This window comes from Apaloderma vittatum, unplaced genomic scaffold, assembly GCF_000703405.1.
Source record: "Apaloderma vittatum isolate BGI_N311 unplaced genomic scaffold, ASM70340v1 scaffold1753, whole genome shotgun sequence".
NCBI classification, from domain to species: Eukaryota; Metazoa; Chordata; class Aves; order Trogoniformes; family Trogonidae; genus Apaloderma; species Apaloderma vittatum.
In genome coordinates this window covers 8,928-30,131 of record NW_009709587.1, presented here as the reverse complement: position 1 = coordinate 30,131, position 21,204 = coordinate 8,928, and the positions used below count along the sequence as shown (strand labels likewise).

General features: G+C 45.5%; 1 protein-coding gene across 1 annotated transcript in view; it reads left to right on the top strand.

Annotated features, from left to right (window-relative positions):
* Positions 1 to 464: 464 nt before the first annotated feature.
* Positions 465 to 21,204, top strand: part of LOC104272078 (neuronal PAS domain-containing protein 2-like) — a gene marked incomplete at its 3' end in the record, with an annotated part of 27,851 nt that continues 7,111 nt past the window's right edge. Inside the window, 12 exon segments of the mRNA XM_009866972.1 lie at positions 465 to 496; positions 1,864 to 2,018; positions 5,874 to 5,965; positions 7,698 to 7,787; positions 8,820 to 8,940; positions 10,141 to 10,254; positions 10,908 to 11,026; positions 11,811 to 11,893; positions 15,382 to 15,488; positions 17,954 to 18,101; positions 20,178 to 20,259; positions 21,012 to 21,135. Of these exon segments, the coding sequence (XP_009865274.1) occupies positions 465 to 496; positions 1,864 to 2,018; positions 5,874 to 5,965; positions 7,698 to 7,787; positions 8,820 to 8,940; positions 10,141 to 10,254; positions 10,908 to 11,026; positions 11,811 to 11,893; positions 15,382 to 15,488; positions 17,954 to 18,101; positions 20,178 to 20,259; positions 21,012 to 21,135 (1,267 nt within the window).

Here is a 21,204-nt window from a genome sequence, read left to right as displayed (position 1 = left end):
GTGCAGTGCTGCCCGATACAGACATCGGAGTCCAGTTGGCTCTCACATTTGCAGAGGAGATGCCGATTCCTGTGCAGAGTCCAATGCTTGCACAGGCATCCCCATCCTGTGGCAAAAGGGAGTGCAAGGGCAGGCGGAGGGGCTACTGGCTCTTAGCTCTTCCACTCTAAAGTCACACTTACTGTAGCTGTATGTTTGGGTTTACAGCAACAGTTTCACTTCTTGAGCCTCAGTAGCCGATAGAACAAGCAAGTGGAGTTTGGGAAAGGGAGGATTAACACATCCCTGAGGTCATAGAGTACAAAATTCATATTCTGAGACAGAATCATAGAATGGCCTAGAGATCATCTAATCCAACCTCCCTGCCGTGGGAGGTTGGATTTTCCTCAAAAAGATCAGCGAGTATGTGTCATTAAGTACTTCTGTCTTTTCCTTCCAGAGCCCTGTGTTGTGTAAACGAACTGATGGATGAAGATGAGAAGGACAGGGCAAAGAGGTATGAAAGCATGAGCAAAGCACTGAGGGTGGAAGCTCTCTTGGGGAAGAATTGTAAAAGCTGTGTTGGCCTATGCTTGAAAAAAGATCTAGGATCACTGATATCGGAGGCAAAACTCCCGTGCAGTTTATAGGCTCCATTTTCACCATTTTCAAGCTTCTCATAGTGTGTTTGACCACCCCTACAATGAGTTAATGAGCTGAGTGCTACTTAAATTGTGTTCTGTGCACTCAGAATCTCATGTTCTCCCGTGGCTACTTACTGTCTTGATGCAGGACTCCTGACCTGTGATTTTTGGCATTAATGCAGTGCTGCCCACCTGGGGTAGAGTTCCTAGTGAAACTTAGAGAACAGTCCCGCTTTAGCACAGGTATGAGCTAATCTCCCTTCAATGGAGCATTTGGCTCCATTCTAATTAATACACGAGTGCCAAAACAGAGATGACTGTGAACATAAATGCTGGATCTGAGAATCAACAAATGCCAACCTGAATATGAATGGAAATGCTTTCTGCATACCACACTCAGTCTAGATCACAAGAGGCATGTATCATCCTGAATACATTTGTAATGAAAATTAATTACAGCTGGAAGAGGTTCTCTGACAGTAGGGCTGGCTCAGATATGAGCTTTGGAAAGAAAGTTTGGGAAGAAATTGAATGGATTTGCTTTGTCCTTTATTGTTTTTAATGAAGAGGGAAACTCTAATAAAGCATTCTTAAATGATACAAATGCAAGATAGAAACTAGTCTGTGGTTTCTGCAGCCAGACTCGTAACATTCCCAGCCTCATATTATCATGGCAGCAGATTTTCAAAACCAGAGACAAGAAAAGTAGTTGACTTTATTCTGCAATTGAGTTGTCTCTGCACAGTGTTGTCTCAATAAGCTACTTTTGGAAGTACAAATCAGGGAATAAGGAATCCTTCGCATTTTGACCTTTTATATGTGTGCAAACTAATTACAAAACAAAAGATCTTAAAAATGAAGTGGGCAAAACATGAGCATGTAGATGCCAGGACTTCTCTTACTGGAGAAATTTTGCACATAACACCTTCAAATCTTTATCGCTGCTTTTGGAAACAACAGGAACTGCTGCTGAAATGTCTGTAAGGATACAGTCTTGCTCGAATGAATGGAAATAATTTTTGCTACCTCCAGGTGTTCCTTGGTGATGGTGAGCCCAGTTCTGCAAGGCTCTAAGCACCACCAAGGCACTTGCACCCAAGCCTTTTTTTAAGCAAATGAGCAGCCCCAGCAGAGTTTAGATTCTTGAGGTGTTTTGCTGGGGCAGGGTGTTTTACCTCTACCTGGGTCAAGCTGCAGGTCCTTCTTTTTACTTAGCAGCATTTATGTTTCTGTCACCCAGGGCATCACGCAACAAATCTGAAAAGAAGAGGAGAGACCAGTTCAATGTCCTCATTAAAGAGCTTTGCACGATGCTGCAGGGCCACGGCCACCCTCTCAAGATGGACAAGTCCACCATACTGCAGAGGACCATCGACTTCTTACAGAAACAGAAAGGTACTGGAGGGCGCGGGCGTGCTCTTCTTGAAGGCACTGGCTCTGCATCTGCCTAGCCACCAGCTCAGAAGATGAAAAGTATTTTTTCTAAGACCTCTAGAGAGGACACAGATGTAACTGAGGGGCAGAATAAGGTGCGGCAGCTGGCCTCAGAAATCGGGCTAGGTTTGAACACAGTGCTGATCAGCTAAATACAGATATACTAGGAAAAATGCAGTGCCACGTGCTTTCTAATGTAGTGACAGTGCTCCTTTTCCCTCGCTGGCTTCCACATCCCCTGGCTTTGTACACTCTCATATAGAGCATGAGGGAGAAGCAACTGAGGAACACCACACATTAAAAAAGCCAAGGGAAGGGGGTTTCTGTGCCCTGTTCCCAGGTCTCTTAAAAGATAAAATAATAGAATGCATGGGGTTGGAAAGGACCTTTAAAGATCATCTAGTCAAATCCCCCTGCAGTGGATGCAGGGACATCCTTAACTCGATCAGGTTGCTCAGAGCCCCATCAAGCCTGCCCTTGAATGTCTCCAGGGATGAGACATCCCCCACCTCTCTGGGCAGCCTGTGCCAGTGTCTCACCACCCTCATAGTAAAGAACTTCTACCCAATGTCTAATCTAAATCTACCCTGCTCTAGTGTAAAACCGTTGCCCCTTGTCCTATTGCTACACATCCTTGTAAACAGCCCCTCCCCGGTCTTCCTGTGGTCCGCCTTCAGGTACTGCAAGGCTGCTATAAAGTCTCCCCAGAGCCTTCTCTTCTCCAGGTTGAACAACCCCAAGTCTCTAAGCTTTTCCTCACAGGAGAGGTGTTCCAGCCCTCTGATCATTTTCGAGGCCCTCCTCTGGACCTGCTCCAACAAGTCTCTGTCCTTCTTGTGTTGAGGGCTCCACAACTGGATGCAGTACTCCAGGTGGGGTCTCACCAGAGCAGAGGGGCAGAATCACTTCTCTCGATCTGCTGACCACACTTCTTTTGATGCAGCCCAGGATACGATTGGCCTTCTGGGCTGCGAGCGCACATTGTTGGTTCATGTCCAGCTTTTCATCCACCAGTACCCCCAAGTCCTTTTCCTCAGGGCTGCTCTCTATGACATCGTCCCTCAGCCTGTATTCATAACGTGAATTGCTCTGACCTGGGTGCAGGACCTTGCACTTGACTTCTTTGAACCTCATGAGTTTCAAATGGACTCACTTCTCCAGCTTGTCCAGATCGTTATAGAGGACATCCCCTCCATCTGGCATGTCAACCGCACCACTCAGCTTTGTGTCATCTGCAAACTTGCTGAAGATGTACTCGATCCTACTGTCTATATCATTGATGAAGATGTTGAAGAGCACTGGTCCCAGTATGGACTCCTGAGGGACACCACTTGTCACTCAACTCCATCTGGATATCGAGCCATTGACTACTATCCTCTGGGTGTGACCATCCAACCAATTCCTTATCCACCAAACAGTCCACCTATCAAATCCATATTTCTCCAATGTAAAGAGAAGGATGTTGTGGGGCACTCTATCAAAGGCTTTGCAGAAGTCCAGATAGGTGACATCCATTGCTCTTCCCCATCCACTGATGCAGTCACTCATTGTAGAAAGCCATGAGCTTGATCAGGCAGGACTTGCCCTTGGTAAAGCTGTGCTGACTGACTTGAATCACCTGCTTGTCCTCCATGGGCCTTGTCAGAGCTTCTAGGAGGCTCTGTTCCATGATGTTCCCAGGTACAGAGGTGAGGACGACTGATTGGTAGTTCCTGGAGTCCTCCTTTCTACCCTTTATAAAAATGGATGTAATGTTTCACTTCTTCCAGTTCCCAGGGATTTAACCTGACTGTCATCCTTAAAGATCTGCCAGCTCTGTTCTGCTCCCTTGTCTCTGAGGACCATTTCCCAAGGGGTCCTATTGACTAATTCCTTGAAGAGCTGGAAGTTTTGCTTTCCTAAAATTCAAGGTCCTGACCTATGCTTCTAGTCTGGCTTGTATCCCTTGGCACTGTGAACTCCGCCAGTGTGCAATCACTGCAGCCCAGGCTGCCTCCAATCTTGACACCTCTGATGAGCTCACTTGCATTGGTGACCATTGGTGTCCCCTTGAGTAGGGCTGTCTCTTTCCTGTCTTATGAAGTTATCGTCAAGGTGCTCCAGGAGTCTCCTGGCTTGCCTACAGCTCGCTGCTATTTTCCAGCACAGCTTGGGGTGGTTGAAATCCCCCAGCAGGATGAGAGCCTGTGAGTGCGATGCCTCCTGTAGCTGGAGTAAGGAGGCTTCATCAGGAGGCTCCCCTTGATCATGTGGCCTGTAGCAGACACCAATCACAAGGTTCTCCTTGTTGCCTTGGTCACTAATTCCTACCCATAAGATTTCTACTTGCTCTTGACTATTCTTTAGGGATCTCTCTTCACACTCTATTTCTTATCATAAAGGGCAACACCTCCACACCTCCTTCCTCACCTTTTCCTTCTAAAAACTCCAGCCGAAGGATTTGTCCCACCATGTTTCAGTGATGGTGACTATGTCGTAGCTTTCCAGCAGAACAGTGGCTTCCAGCAACTCCTGTTTGTTGCCCATGCTGCATGCATTTGTGTAGAGGCACTTCAGCTGGGCTGTTGGCCATGTCACCTTCTTAGAGGAGCACCTCTTAATTCCCTTGAGGTATTTCACAAATGTTTCCCCATTGGCTCCTACTACCTCAGGAGCCCCTGGCTCATCTCTGTAAGACTTTAACTGTGCTGCAGAGTCCCTAGCATGCCTCTAACCCTGGCTTGTTGCAGAGAAACCTAATATTATTATCTCACTTGCCTTTCACATATAGTTTAAAGCGCTGTTGATCAGCCCTAAAATGTCTTGAGAAAAGACCCTCTTCCCTCTTTGAGAAAGGTGACTCCCATTTGAGGCTAGCCAGCTGGGTGCTGTGTAGGCCATCCCATTGTCAAAGAACCCAAAGTTGTGGTGGTGACACCAGCCATGGAGCCACGTATTAATAGACTCGATTTGTCTATTCCTGTCACTGCTCACAACTGGAAGGAGAGAGTTAAAAGTAGCCTGTGCCCCAGATTCCCTCACCGGCCTTCCCAAGGCCCTGAAGTCTCTTTTGATTGCTCTTGGACTAGTAGTTGCTGTTTCCTCTTCACCTGCATGGAAAATCAGTAATAGGTAACAGTCTGAGGGCCTTAACCAGGTCCTTGACGTGAGATCCAGAAGAAACAGCAGACTTTCCTGTGCTGAGTGTCTGCCCGGCGTATTGGAGCCCCTGTTCCCCTCAGAAGGGATTCGCTATAACCATTCTTTTTTTCCTTGTGGATGTGGTCATGATACAGGTGGTGGACCTATCTGACTGGTGAGACACCTCTGGCACAGACTGCCCATCACCCACATCCTCATTTGACTGGTATTCCTCAACCAGAGCCTTGTACCTGTTCTTCAGAGGCACTTGGGGAGGGTGAGGTGGGCAAGGAGGGAGTTCACCTGCTGCCCCAGCCATGAACTTGCCTCCAGATGGCTGGGTGCAGCCTGTCCTGCTGCCTGGGCACTCCTGGGAGCCTTCCTGAAATGACTTCAGAGTCATGGACACCCTCTGCTCATGGTGATGCTCAGTTTCTCTGAAATTAGTCCATTGACTGTAATTTTTGAAGGATTTCTTCAGACCAAAATGTCTCCTCTTCCTTTTCTTGATTTCTAATGCCTTTGTAGCATGATGGCGTGAAAGATGACTGTTCCATACAAGAAGGCTTTGTATGGAGAATGATCTGAGGATGATTCCTCTGAAAGCCTCTTAAAAGAAATCTAGTGTTACTTGAAAATGAAAAAAAAAAAACAACTAGCATGAGTCATGTTTCTTTTTGATGTTTTCTCTTTAAGAAATCACAGCACAGACAGAAGCCTGTGAGATTAGACAAGACTGGAAGCCTTCATTTCTTAGCAACGAGGAGTTCACCCAGTTGATGTTAGAGGTAAGAAGAAATTAAAGCTGCATAGATTAGTGAGAAGCAATCAGTTCAGAGGAATAGTTCAGAGATATATAGCTCCTTTTCACCTGTATATCCCAATGTTAATGCTTTCTACTCTGCTGGCACGTATAATACCTGACAGAGACTAATGTCATGCTAAATGCTTTGCAGGCACAGAATTAAAAATGTGATTGCTTCGCCTTCAAGATAAACAGTTTTTCATTTAGGAATGAAGACCAGTTTGGCCCAGGTTTGGCCTGGCGACAGAGGAAAAAGAGAATTGCCCTTCTCAGAAGAGCTGCTAGAGCTAGCAGTTTTAGCAAAAACTTGAAAGGACCTGAAAAAAGCAGAGTAGCTCTCTGCCTCCCACGTCCCATTAGCCAGGCAGCATTTACTTTTCTGTCTTTGCTGCTGCTGGCGGTGCAGTACTTGTGATGTGAACGCTGTGTCTTTTCTTTGGATTGCCTTTAAGCACATTCAGGAGAGCAGCACTGATACTCTCGCCTCTGAAATGCTTAGCTGATCCAGAAATGCTCCATGAGCTTACGTTTTGTCTTTTTTATGGCTGCATTTTTGGGTTCGTACTGCATGCTCCTGTGGCAAGGACATCTCCTGCCCTGTGTGGGCAGCTATTCTTTGCACCACCAAAATAAGGGTGGATGCTGGGCTGAGCTGGGAGGTGCTGCAGTGTCTTAGTTATTGCTTTTCATCAGGATGTCATGACTCACCTCCCTGGAAAAGTCTGTTCATTCTTTCTGGGAATTTCTCTCACCAAACAAGCTGGTTTGTTCTAGTTGAATCGAAACAAATTCCCCCCCTTTAGAAGTGGTGGGGGAGAGAAAGCCCTTTGGCTTGCTGGACTATGTTAGACCATTGACCAGTTTACTTAAATTCAGTGGTTTTTTTTCCGGAGAGCACTTATGTTCATCAAAGGGAGAGTATGACAATGAGATGAGGAGGATGGGGAACATTGCATCTTTGGCTCGCTGTAGCTAAACTGCAGAGCAGCCTGACAGTGTCTTTGGAATTGTCTTTGTGCATGGTGTTGACCAGAGATTAAACCTCCTAGATTTTGGTAAATGTTAAAGAAGAGTAGGGACATACTCTGGGTCAGTGGTACAAGAAGAAGATGGGAAGAATAGGGAGAACACCCAAAGAGAAAAGCACATGAAGTGACTTCAGGATAGAAACCATTGTGAATGAGAAAGGAGAAGCAAAACAAACTTTACAATCATGTCACTGGCCTAACAGATGAGTGCTTTAAGCAGAATAAATAAAGCTTTAGAACTTGTCCATAAATTGCTAAAAATACAGTGTATCATTTTTGTATCTCTGCTTATCCATCCACGGTGCTGGGTTTGCTGTGATGATATCTAGCATTCCCTTACACACCAGACTGGTTAACCATTGTGTAATTCAGAACACATGATGAAGTGACTGAAGTCACTAGGATTGTGTGGGTGTAGAAATTCTAACCGCCATTCTCTTGCTTCATGTTAAATAAATACTCCCTAGGTGAAAAATATAAATCAATTTAATAATAATGAGCAAATAAGAGTGTAAGAAGAATGTTGACTTAGACAGCATGTGTAATTTTTATTTTTCCACATCGAACTATCATTTCCATAATTGATTTATGTTAGTTTTAGACTGTTAGAAGCATCACCAAAGAATAAATTAGCCTATTATATCTTTTTCTTTTTTTTTTCCTTTTTTGCCTGTCTTTTATCATTAGGCACTAGATGGCTTTCTCATTGCTCTTACCACTGATGGAATTATTATCTATGTGTCTGATAGTGTTTCGTCTCTGCTTGGACACTTACCGGTAAGTTCTGACAGTGCAACACGTTGAAGGATCATTCCCTGCCTTAACGCAGCCCCATTGCTGCAGAGCTGGGGATTGACTTTGTCCAACCAAAGAGGCAATGACTGTGGGTGGGGGATGAACCAACAAGCTCTTAGGGAGTTTCTCGAGCTCCTGTGAACAATAGATTCTCTCTCAGGATTCTGAGTTAGCTAAAAAAAAAAAAAGCTGTGCAAAATCATTCTGCTTGTAACTTGCTACTGAACTGCACATCTGAAGGATTGTCTGAATGGTGTTTATCCCGCTAGATAATGTAGAAAATGTCATGCTTGTGAAATCTGTGGATGCTGAAGGTCTTCTCAGATAATTTAAAGATCATTTCAAGCTGGAATTTATGTTCTTCTGGCCCCTCAAAAGCATTTTTAAATTTTTATTTTTTATCTGGTGCCAAGCATGAGGCACCAGTGATGCTGTATGAGGGCAAATTTGAGCACACGGTTAATCAGGCTGAATGTGCTGGTGTACGCAGAAACAAATACGTGCTGACATTTCAGTAGAACCCCTTTACTCAGGATATGTGGGTTTCTCAGGCCTGAAACACTCGCAGGTCAAGTTGATTTTGCCAGATGTTCAACCTAGAAGACAAATGGACGATGTGAGGAGGAGCTCTCATGCTTCCAAATGGAAATGTTTAAATTGTCATTTTGATGTGATATTTCTCATCATATTGTATTCCTGTGGTACCAGAGATTCCTCTCCATCTTACATCTGGTTGAACTGAAGGGCAGCCTCTGAGACCCGTTCAACCTTTTGCAAATAGGTAGCAGTCCTAGGGTAAAAAAAACCTAAGGGTTATATTCTGCTCTAGATCCAGCTGCAGACTGAGCTGCAGCTGGATCTAGGGCAGATAGATCTAGCCCAGATGGGTCTGGGCTGCTTTGTCTTGAGCATCTGCACTAGACCGGTGGTGTCTGTGCTCAGCCGTGGGATGAAAAGACGTGTGGTTGTGTCAGACTGTGCTACTGAACATGACAAAGCATTCTTTTGTATCAGTCAGATTTGGTGGACCAAAATATATTAAACTTTCTGCCTGAGCGGGAGCAGAGCGAGGTGTACAAGCTCCTTTCTCCACACGTGCTCATGACAGATCCTGTTGCAGCTGATTTTCTAAACGGTAAGCTCTCCTCTTGTCTGTTGGTCAGGGAAGTTTGCCAAAGGCAAACAGCTCCCGGGGAAGCCTGCACGGGACTCTCCAGCTACTTAATACTCCTGCCTGCCAACTCCGTTCTGCCGCGGTTAATATTTCTGGTTTTTAATGCAGCACATCATCTAATGTTCCTGTGTGCTTCCAGGACTCGGTCTGTGATTTGGACAGTCTTAGTTTTACCGTCTTCTTTGCATCATAGATGAAATTGCCCTTATTAGATATTTTTTCCCAGGGCAGGATGCTGGACTGAGCCTGTGAAAGGAGTGAGGAGCTCAGGGGAAGGAAAAGGGCAGGGGAAATCCCAAAGGGTTTTGGCAGAGTCTTTGTTCCTTAGGAAGCTTGAATGTCTCAGGACACCTGAGAAACCCTGCATTTAAGCCACAGCCTTCCTATATGAAGAGTGCATTCAGCTCTCTACTGTAGGCTGCTGTCGCACCCCCAAGATGTCTCTTTCCCCCGGAAAATGTCCCCAGCACCACAGCAGACAGGAGCGTATTCCTAACATCTGCGGTTCACCACACCTGTGGTGGGATCCTCCTTTGCCGGTGGGTTCACCATGGCCGAGCAGTGCTCACCCCCCTCTCTGCTGCCCCATAAGCATCAGTGGGGACTGGCCAGCACCCAGAGCAGAACCTCGTGCTGTGCTCTGTGCTGGGCTTGGTTTCCCTCTGGCTGAGGACCACATGGTCTAATCCACAAAGTTGAGACCCTGGGCAGAAAACAGAGCAAGAGCTTGGCGTGCTGCCCTCCACCATTAATGGAAAGGCTTAGGGTGACTTCGGTGCCCTTTGGATCTAGGTCCTGCTGAGCAGTGCCAGAGCAAAGTACTGCAATATCACTTAACAGCTTTACAAGGAATCGTGCATGCACGAAAACAGGGGAAAATACTGCTGATCGATATGGGCAGGGTTTCATGCCCAGCCCAGTGGAGTGGCCGCAAAGCCGTGAGAGAAAGGGTGAGAATACATTTCCTTGAGAAGAGCAAGCTGATCGTTGCTCCTAGTAGTTATATATTTACTTACAGGTATCAAGAGCATCCCAGCAGGGTGTGTGCAGATACCACAGCAGCAGAGTTAGTGTAAGTGCCCCGATAGGTTCAATATATGGAGTGTGTTAAAGTTCAAACTTCTAGTAACGTTATGTATGTCTCCCTCTCTCTTATTTCAGCAGAAAAGCAAATAGAGTTTTGCTGCCATTTAGCAAGAGGCAGCTTAGATCCAAATGAACCCCTGATGTATGAATATGTGAAATTTGTAGTGGATTTTAAATATTTTACTCATGGTAAGTTATGCTCCAGCCTACCTTTACCTCTCTAGCTCTCTCCTTTTTGTATGTTGACCTGTAGCCTTCTAAAGGCCTTGTTTCAGCTGAAAATACCCTGTAGTCATCAGGGATGGAATGAACTCTGGGTATGTGGGAGATATTTTTCATATAAAAGGTAGTGTTGGTCAGAATAGTGCACTCTTCTGTATGCTGTGCTTAAAGAAGTCTGATCCTACCTCCATTTGACCCACTGCCAATTGCAAAGCAGCCTACTTATACAAATAACCAGTAAAATATGCTGCTCTGTTTCACTTGTGGCTATCAGGTGGTGGATTTTAAAAATTAAATAGTTTGAGAAACTTGTAAAATCTTGAATCGTGCAAACGTTGAGCTGGAGAAAGGCTGACAGGCAGACTGTAGCTCCACATGGTTAGCTGCTCAGGGCTGTCTTCTGAAGCCTCCCTGCAAGCCAAGGGTAGGTGGTTACAACGGTGTAACTCGGAGCCTAAAGGGTCATGCTTTCAAATAACATCAGGGTGTATCAGTGTGGCATCGCCTTGTGGGTAGGAGGAGTTTGCTGCTTGGGTTTCGTCAGTCGTTGTACCTGTCTTAACATGAAAAGAAAGCTCTCCTTCCTCTTCTTCTTAAATAAATTGTCTGGTTGTGTCTAGTGCCTACACCCTCCTGTAATGGCTTTGAGTCAGCTATTGCACGAGCTTTCAGGTCAGCCACGGAGGAGCAGATTTGCCTTGTAGCAACTGTTCGTCTCGTCACACCGCAGTTCTTAAAGGTGAGAGCTCTGCGACTGCCCCTTCCCTTTCGTGCGGGGACCACTGCAGGGGCGGCCGTGCTGCAGCATCCTCCCCAAGAGCCTGGTCAGCAGCACAGGCGGTTTGCACGGGGGGTTGGTAAATGAGATAGGACACCGCCGTGTTTGGGGAGGGACGAGGTAAGGATGCACGTCGGGATGACGAGGTGTAAAGCGGGAGTTGTTTGGGAGAAGAGGGGGTCCTGTGATGGGGTGTCACGGAGTGGCCAGCCCGGCAAGTGGCACTACGAGGTGACTAGATAAATCTCTGGAAAAGTTGCAGCCTTTAAAGAAACACATTGCACTGCTCCTTTTTGTGAGAAAGCACGGGGAGACGCTGTGAGGGCTGTGTTTCATGAACGCTTAGTGCTGGTCTGTAAGTGTCCTGTGGCACAGAGCAGTGCTGACAGGGGTGACAACTGTAGGTGCTCCTTGCTCGGTTTGAGGCTGGACCTGATGCTGTCAGCCCTATGAAGATACCAATATTTACAAAAATCTGGGGAATTTTGACTAGAGACTGCAAGATGAGGCCCTTGGACTACATATCCTAACCCTGAAATTGGGGTAAATTATTCAGCCATTTTTTGTCATCTCGAACATCTCTAAAACAAAAAATCTTCCTTAGGAGGAAATAAGTCAAGTGCATTAAAAGCACTATATTTGGCTAGGGTTTGTTACACCAAGAATATAAATCCTTGGTCTTGCTAGTGGGCTCCTTTTGGCATTTTATGGAATTAAATGACTGAATGTGCCAACTGTTTTGCAGGAGCTCTGCAATGTTGAAGAGCCATGTGAAGAATTTACATCGAGGCATAGTTTGGAATGGAAGTTTTTATTCTTGGACCACAGGTAAGAGATTTAGTTTTAGTCACTGAAGAATAAACAAACTGTGGTTTAAAAATAGAAAACTTCATGTAGCTATTGCCTGACATCCCAGGTAGAATAGCTCTAATTAAATGCAGCTGAGTAAGTAAGAATACTCTTAACTTACTTATTAGGTGTCTGCAAACACTTTGCTCTTTTCTATATTTTAGGCAGGTAAGAAACCGTACAAAATGGGGGGAATATGTCTAGAAAAATGTCTAACTTCACCAAGGTATCAAATCATTGAAAATGAGCAGTGTGGGTTCTGTTCTCTGTATTGGTTTAGCTCCTCTGTTTTCCAGCCACAGCTGGAATTCTCTTAAATCTTTTGCTGTGTCAACAAACTTTTTATTTTCTCCTTGAGAAATGATGGAATTTATGAAAAGAAAAGAAAAAGCCATGGATTAGATTATTTAATTGCAAATTTGTTTTTGACAATGCAACGTGGCGGGCTAGGATTCAGCTTGGTGAACGAAACAAACTGGAACCACTTTATTAAGCTGATTAATATAGAATTAATTTTTTTCAAAAGAAGCTGTAGGCTTTTGTTCGCTCTTTTGCTACTCTATGTTTGATATGTGTGCATAAGCGTATTGCGAAATCCTACCCTTTCCATTATCCCTCCCTTTGCAAGCTGTGCAAAGGTAGTCATTGCTAGAAATTTTAAGTAAGGCTGTAGGGGAAAAAATATATTTGGGAGGAAAAAAACCTTAATTAGCATCTGTGCGTTTAGAGCAAGAAAGAGAGAGAGCAGTCAACAAGATGTGTACCTCACGCATCCTACCTTAAAGCCTGGAGGATCTGACCCTGTGACGGCCCGATGGTCAATCCTCTGGTTCTGGACAGCGGGTTTATTGTTCATGTTGTTGAGATCTTGCTGGAGTGGCTTGGTTAGACTTGAACTGTCCTGTGCAATAATGCACATTTTCAGAATCAGGTGATTAATGTTAAGATATGTAGAAGCTCCTGACTTCACCGCCTGATGACGCGCGCTGCTCTTCCAAAGGGCTGTGTCCCAGCAGCTCCTGTGAATGCGGCGAGCAGGAGCTGCTTTGAAACCTGTCAAAGAGGCTTTTGATGAATCTGGGTTATGACTCAGAGAGGAATCTCTCTGCGCCGGGTGCTTGCAGCCATGCTGGTCCCACCGATATCCCCAGCGAGGAAACGATTGTTACTGAGGGTAAATTAAGCTGGTGACGATGCTGAGGCAGAGTTTGTGTCAGCCCCGGCAGCGAGCAGCGAGCCCAGGCCCAAGAGTGAGTGGGGGATCGTGTGGGTTGTCTCATTTAATCACCGATTCAAACCTCTCTCCAGCACAGTCTGCAGAATGCTGTGAAATGTTCTTGGGTGTTTTTGCTGTTTCTTGCTTATTTGCGTCAGCTCGCACTGCCTGACGCTGGGGTGTGTCGTCAACAGAGGCAGAGGGTACCCGGCACCAGCTGGAACCAGGACCTTTGCTGTCATGATGACAACATAAATTGGAGTAAAGATAGGTAATGCGGAAAGCACCCCATAGATCTGGATAAACATGAGAAAACTAGGAGAAAAATCTGTATTTGGGGTCTACATGTAAATATGTGTAGAGGAAAAAACTGGTCAACTTTCATAATGAACTATTTCTCTTCTATGCTGTGGTGCTCTCCATATTTTTCCCTTCATTTATCGGAAGACTGCACTCAAAAGGTTCTCTTGAGGCCATGCATTTCCATTTGCACAGTGAGTTGCAGGCCTCAAGGCTGAAACTTAAGCTAACAAGACACTTTTCAATTGCTCCACAAGTAAAGCAGCTCCTTGCCAAGCGACAGATGAGGAGCATTTTGTGGTTGCTTTCTGATTTAAAGAATTCTGGCGAAAGTCAGGAAAGCATAATACTTCCCTGATCAGCTTAAATGTTTATCTGATGTGCATCTGAAAGGCGTTATTGTCTTGAATATAAGCATGTCATTAAAGATAGGAGAGACACTGGCACATTCTGCCAAAGAGATAGCAAGGAAGGACACTTCAATAAATACACATATTATGATCATTAGCAGAAATCTGGGTCACATGAGAAAAAGGAACACAGTGCTCTATGAAGAGTTATTTGAATAAATAAAGCTGTATTGTGGCGGTGACCACTGTGTTCTAAGCACTCTCTGTTTCAAGAGATTTGCCATCAGAGAGTGTGGACGACTGGCTCTTCCAGCCAACGCCTTGTGCTGGCACTCGGGAGCTCCTGCTCAGACCCTGCTTCTCCTGGGGCTGCTGTTGAGCAGATCCCTGGCTGTCCTTCCTTTTTCTCCCATTTCCCATTTGGTGCCAGGGTGCCCACAGCTGTGAGGAGGAGGGAGGTTATAGACCTCTTCAGTCGAATGGTCGATGCCCACGGTGTCTCTCGAGTTCAGTTGTGGAGCTGGGTCGCTCAGCCAGGACTGGAGAACTTCCCACATTAATAACCAGAAGATTCAGCACTGATCCATCCAAACCCAAATGTACTTACACTTGAATAAATGTTTGCTCATATTCTTGGCCACTTCATGGCATTCACCTTCCTTACGAGGGTCACTCGCCAGACCAAGAGAAGGGCCATGGGAGAGGCACGTTGGGCAGGCAGTGACACCTTCAGCCTGCCTCGGTTTTGAATCATTAACCATTTCGCTAACACACCGCCACCTTAATCCTGAGGAACACGCCGAACTTGGCAGGTGAGCCTCATGCTATCAGCACATCCAGCAGCCAAAACAAACAGGTGGAGCCAAATTAGCACAAGTCCTGCCTCACCAAGCAAGTGCTGTGCTTGAATTGTTTTTGGAATGTACTTGAGTGCTAGGGGACAGGCTAGGTGGCATGCCGGTATAGGGAATAGAGGCAAAAATAGTGCTTTTCTCCTCACGTTTCAGTGTTGTTTCATAATTGTAAGCCAGCAGGCTCCAGGGAAGGCTGTGCACAAGCTCAGTGTTGTTAGGACACCTGCTTAAAAAACCAAATCTCATATTTTGCCCTGGAAAATAGAAAACGGTCCTGACACACATCGCAGCTTCCCACTTACTCTTTCTGCTGCAGTTACTAGCCAGATGACATTTACATCCAACCCACTGGATAATTTTACTTGAGCTCCAGGTTATTACGCACACGAACAGCCATAGCGTTTCTCAAGCTGTGTGTCTCACAAGCGTGCTTAATGAATTGAGTCACCTGCATACGTACATGCCTTTCTCTACACCCACATAATGAATAGGCTATGAAACAGTAAACACACACCTTTTCATTTTCTCAGTTTTTGCCTCTCCCTTGCTGCTTGAGTGGTTGGGGTTTGGGGCGTTTTTTTTTGCTCATATGTGAATATACAGAGTTGGATATATGAAAATCCACCCCTGATTTCCCTGCCAAGTGAATGTATGAGATGGTTTTGGTCACTATTATCACAGTGTGTCTGCCAGGGTGCCAAAGTGTCAGGTTTTGTGCTCACTCTCTGCCCTTTGCTTCCCTTCTAGGGCTCCACCTATTATAGGATATTTACCCTTTGAGGTTCTGGGAACATCAGGTTATGATTACTACCACGCAGATGACCTGGAGCTTCTTGCTAGGTGCCATGAACACTGTAAGTTCCTCTCTCTTTGCAGCGTGCCTGTCTTTGATCTCGTTTGTCACTCATGCAAAACCTTTTACTGTCGTCACATAAAGCATCTTTAGCTGAGTGCAAGGGAATTCTCTCTTCCTGTGACAGACTGTCATAGCTGACGCTTACCTGGGAGGCTGCAGAATTCACTCAGTTCAGGAATGTTTTGTGCAGGTTTCCCAAATAGCCAGATAACCTGGGTCGAGCACAGGTTGTCTGAGAGCAAACTGACATGAATAGATGGGAAGTCAGAGCTTTCCACCCTCTGTCCCAGGTTGTGGGAGCAGGGAGTTTTGTTGACTGTCACAATTCCTGGGGTCTTGCCCTGAGCTCCAGAGTCAGCCAGGAGGCTCAGCTCAGCAGAATGCCTTCTGAAAGCAGCTTTTGGATCACCTGCCTGTGCAGCTGGATGTTGTGAATCTCACGGTTAGTAAAATGCTTCTGGACAGTCACACTCCTTCTAAGGTACAAAAACACCGAATACAGATTCCCTGTGGGTGAAGATGGCTCCTTTTGGGTTGACCTGAAAGTAAAGCAGGAGTCCAGGCTGGGCTGATGTGTGAACACCAGAGAATGTCCGTGAAGTTCATTCTCGTGCGAGGTGAGATACTGCGAGCTGCAGGAGCCAGGAAGGAGCAGCTCGGAGGGAGCACTTGCCTCGCTGCTGAAGCTGATGTGAGGAAGGGCAACAGGTGGCAGCAGATGTGGTCTGCTGTTAATCAGTGTCTTCCTACCGGATGAGCATGTGAGATGCCTTATCTCCGAGACTGAATTCTTTGGTTTTATTGCATTCACTTCAGACTGAGATATTAGGCTAGAATTAGGTCTGTCCTCTAGCCGGCTTGCATTGCCAAGCACTGTAATGAACAGTAACTACATGCTTTGTAAAATGCATCTAGGTAATCAGGTGTTTTGCCAAGAAATATTGCTTACAGGTTTCCTTTTGGGCAAACTCTCCATCTGTTTTTCTCTCTGCTATCTCCGCTTGAGAGTGTTTTGTCCAAAAGAAACAAGGACACCCCAGAGAGTGGGGAAAGTGGGATGCTGTGTTTACTCTGAGATGAAGCACGATACAGGGACACCAAGAAACTCCACAGCCCCGGCGCATTGGAGCTAGGCAAGCTGCTTCGTCTCTGAGTTGCAAACCGCCCCCATCTCTACCACATTAACTATATTGAGAGTGAGGTCAGATCGTTCAACAGATAATCTATTTAGTGATTTATGTTCTGCATCTCTACTAGCCAAGGATCTCCTCTTACATATTAAAAGAGTGTTTGCACAGCACACCTGAAGGAAAGGATATTTTTATCTTACTGTGCAGGGGGACAAAGTAAGGTGCTGGCAAAGTGACTCAGAGGAATTGCTTCAGGAAATCTCTGCCAGGACTAAGAGCTGAGGGAACCCCAGCACAGTGTGTTAGCTGAAAGACCTTTGCTAAATGCTTCATCTAAAGCCCATCACTGTTACTGGGATTGCTAAACAAGTTAGTCCTGATATTTAGCAAAGTAGAGGTGTGCCGGTGAGTAAAAATGCTTGGGCTAGCTTGGCATGGTAAGCTCCTGTTCATCAGGTTGACCACTGTGGGCAGGCATCTTGCCTACCATGAAGTGAAATGGGTTTCCTTAAACCACGTTTGTATTTTACTTTGCATTAATTATGGGTATTTTAAGTAAGCACGTTTCATTTAGTACTCCCAGTCATCTGGAAACAATTAATGTGGTTATTTAATGTAGTTCCCCTCATTATTTAGGGGGCAAGTTAGCTCAGTTGGTTAGAGTGTGGTGCTGATAACACCAAGGTCACGGGTTCGATCCCCATTTGGTCCCCATGTGTTGCCTGATCTAGTTGAGAGGCGTCCCTGCCCATGACAGGGAGGCTGGATTAAATGATCTCTAAGGTCCCTTCCAGCCTAGGCCATTCTATGATTCTATGATTATTTACCACCTGAGATTTTTCTGGGCACACCCTGATAATAAATACCAGTCTGATGTACTTAGGTCGTCTCTCAGAAGAAAATCAGTTAAACTGTTAAAACAACTCCATTATCTTGCTTTTTTGTGCCATTATTATGATCCTGACTTCAAGACCCCAGTCTTAGTCTTTGAAATGCATTCTCATACACTTGTGAAAGGCCAATACCTTGCTTAATTAATGTTGTTTATGCTTATTTCATAGGAGCCCACAAATAAGCTATAAGACTATAGCTAGTTAAATAGTTATGCCAATTATTAGTTATAAGAACAATCTCAAAATAGAAAAGCATATTCTTGAAAATCAGTAGCAGGAAAAAAACCCACAAATAAAAGCTCAGTATGTGGTTGTGTATCATCTGTCGTATTTATAAAGCTGCAAGAGCCGTTTTAATGCAGTAGCAAGTGGTTTTTCAAATCACCTTTGCACCGTGAAATTGCTGTTTGCTACAGATTGCTTTCTTTTTTGTCTACCAGTGATGCAGTTTGGAAAAGGAAAGTCCTGTTACTATCGGTTCCTGACAAAAGGCCAGCAGTGGATATGGCTGCAGACACACTACTACATCACCTACCACCAGTGGAATTCCAAACCCGAGTTCATCGTTTGCACTCACCTGGTTGTTAGGTAGGAGCGGGCACCAAACACTTCACAACGTATGTCCCAAGTGTTCATCCGTTATTTTTTGTAGTTCTGTTTGGCGTTAGCCAAACAGTTGCTGTCCATATCGACACACTGAGACGGTATGTAATTCTACAGAACTATTATGACGGGGAACATGGGGAAAAGCATAGTGTGTTTTCATTGCTCTTTTTTAATTTGGCAACAGGGCCAAAAGCTGCTGTTGGCCAAGTCTGTCAGTGTGTTGCATTCCCCGTGTATCCCTGGTGATGACATGGCCACAGAAGAATGAAGCCTGTTCAGAATTGGATGGTTTTATGGGCTGGAATGGAATCATACATCTCCTGTGTAACCTTTTAATCAGAGCATTAAACAGTTATGAGTTGAAGCTAGCTGCCGTCCTGCTCGCCTCGTTCTGCACCTGAATTTCAGCCCAGGATCCCCATCTAGTGGGAGACTGTTTGTGCTCGGTTGCAAACCTGCGCTGGGAGGCTGTACTCTCTGTGTGGGGCGTTCAGCAGTACCCGCCTTCCAGAGGGGAATCTGCTTCATTACCACTGTCATCTCAAAAAAAAGATTGTGATAGGAGTGAGATATATGTTTCCTGAAGGGCTTGACAAAATAGTGGCATGCTGGTTTGCTCTATTAACTTGAGTAAACGTATTGTGTGCTGCATTTGTCTTTACTGTCAGGAATCAACTTGTGAATTTGTTTCTGATCCACCTTTTCCCTATCAAACATCTGGAAGAACACCACTAGAAAACTGGGATTCTTCTCTATATTCTGAAACAGACTGGGAATGCCTTACACCATTAAACAGGTCTAAGTGATTAGAGCTGGTGTGTCCTGATATAAACTACATGTCAAGTGCTATCATACGCAAATGTTAGAGAGATTGCCTCTGAGTTTTGTCGCTTCTGCCATCCCTCAGGGAATCTGGCTCCTGAAATTATTGTGCATGAACTCATTTCTTCTTTCTGCCTCCAGTGCCTCTTAAAACTTGTGATACTGTCCAAAACATATTTTGAAATTCAGTTCTGTCTCATATTGTTAAGTTTTAGGATATATTATTGAAACTCACAAGTTAAGATGTGATTTCAGGAAAATTCATTGCCTACGATGATATAAGTGAGTTCAGTTTAGCAATTTCTCTTCCTCCTGTGAAGTTTATGGCCCGTTAATGTTTCAACACACTAAATTCTGGCACCTGTCAGTGCCCATGATCCAGCAGCACTCAGAGAGTCTTTAAAGCATCCTCTCCAATTTATCCCAACGGTGAATCATGTGGCATTGCATACTGTAAATATTTTAAGAGAAAAAACAGTAAGAAAAGCAAATACATGCTTTTAGAGGCACATTCCTGGGGTGTCCTGCACCTTGTCTTGCCCCTGGACAGTCGCGGGTTTGTATTCAGAGCTTCCACTGGAGTGAGGGACGGGAGCTCTGATGTGGCACATCGCTGCGTGCACCCACAGAACCAGGGCACCCAGTCCCCTCCTCCCCGAGGCACAGGCTTGGGCCTCTCTGAGCTACCATGTGAAAAATAGATCCATGGTCATCGGCAGGTTAGAAAATGAGTGTAAGTTTGTTGTGGCAGTTACCTGCACAGAGGCTGTAGGATCATTTTTCTGCGCAATTGTGGAAAATGGGAGTTTCCTCTATTAGGAAAATTGTACCAAGAACAAAGACACTCATTTTGTCTTCAATAACCAAGTGCACTTTGCTTTTAGATTAGTTTTGCTTGAAGACATCCGGGGCCAAAATTTGCAAAGGAATGTCTACGTTTTTGCTTGGAATCAGTGCAATTAATCATATAGGCTCTGCAGTCCTGGGCGCAGTGGGGCTGCGACACTGCCCTGTTGTTTCTAATCTGTGGGTATTAAGCAAGTGCAGTTATTCACAGATTGCAAGGCTGTATTATGATGTTCCTCTAAGCACCTTGTATATGAGAGAGTGTGTGTGTGTGCTGTGCAAAGCTTGTGACTCAAGATGAAAACTCCATAGTGACCTGTATGTAGGATAGTTACAATTCAGTAAATAATATCTAGATTAAAAAAACAGATTATTATTTTGGTTTTTTAGTTATGCAGAAGTTCGAGCTGAAAGAAGGCGAGATCTTGGCCTTGAAGAGTCATCAATTGAACTGGCATCCTCTTCCCTAAAGGTACCGTGTCCCTTTGCGGTTGAATGAGTAGATGTTTAAACTGAACTGAGGAACCATAGAATCATAGAATTGTTTAGATTGGAAAAGACATTTCAGAGCGTCAGGTCCAACAGTTAACGTAGTAATGCCAGATTCATCACTAAACCATTCCATAAGGAACACGTCTACACGTCAAACACCTCCAGGGATGATGACTCCATCACTTCCCTGGGCAGCCTGTTCCAGTGCTTGACAACCCTTACAGTGAAGAAATTTTTCCTAATATCCAATCTAAACCTCCCCTGGCACAACTTGAAGCCATTTCCTCTTGTCCTATCACTTGGTACATAGGGATATGGTTTAGTCAAGGACTCGTCAATATTAAGTTTAATGGTTGGGCTTGATGATCTTAAAGGCCTTTTCCAATCTAAGGGATTCTGTGAGAAGAGACCGACCCCCGCCTTGCTACAATCTCCTTTCAGATAGTTGTAGAGAGTGATGAGGTCTCCCCTCAGCCTTTTTTGATCCAGGCTTAACAACCCTGGTTCCCTCAGCTGCTCCTCATAAGGCTTGTTCTCCAGACCCTTCACCAGCTTTGCCGGCACTGAGCCGCGGCCTGAACACCGCGCTGGGCTTCGGTGGCGTGATGCCGCCGTGCTGGCCCTCTGTGCACCCAGCCCGTTACTTTTCCCTGCAGACAAATGGCTGGCGAGGTGGGGCTCCCCTCCAGTGCCATCCTCTCCTGCTGACTGTCTCCTCCTTCATTCCCGCAGAGCCACAGCAGCTACCTGGACGTGGGGCACTGCGGCAGCAGCCAGGACGCGAGCCGGGAGGGATTGTCACTGTCATCCCACAGCTCCCGGCACTCCTCACACACTGCCCTCTCCGACTCCGCGTGTAGGTGCCAGCGTGGTCAGGGGCAGCCCGGCCTGGGGGGCCAGGAGCAGGGGCAAGGGGAGAGGAGCC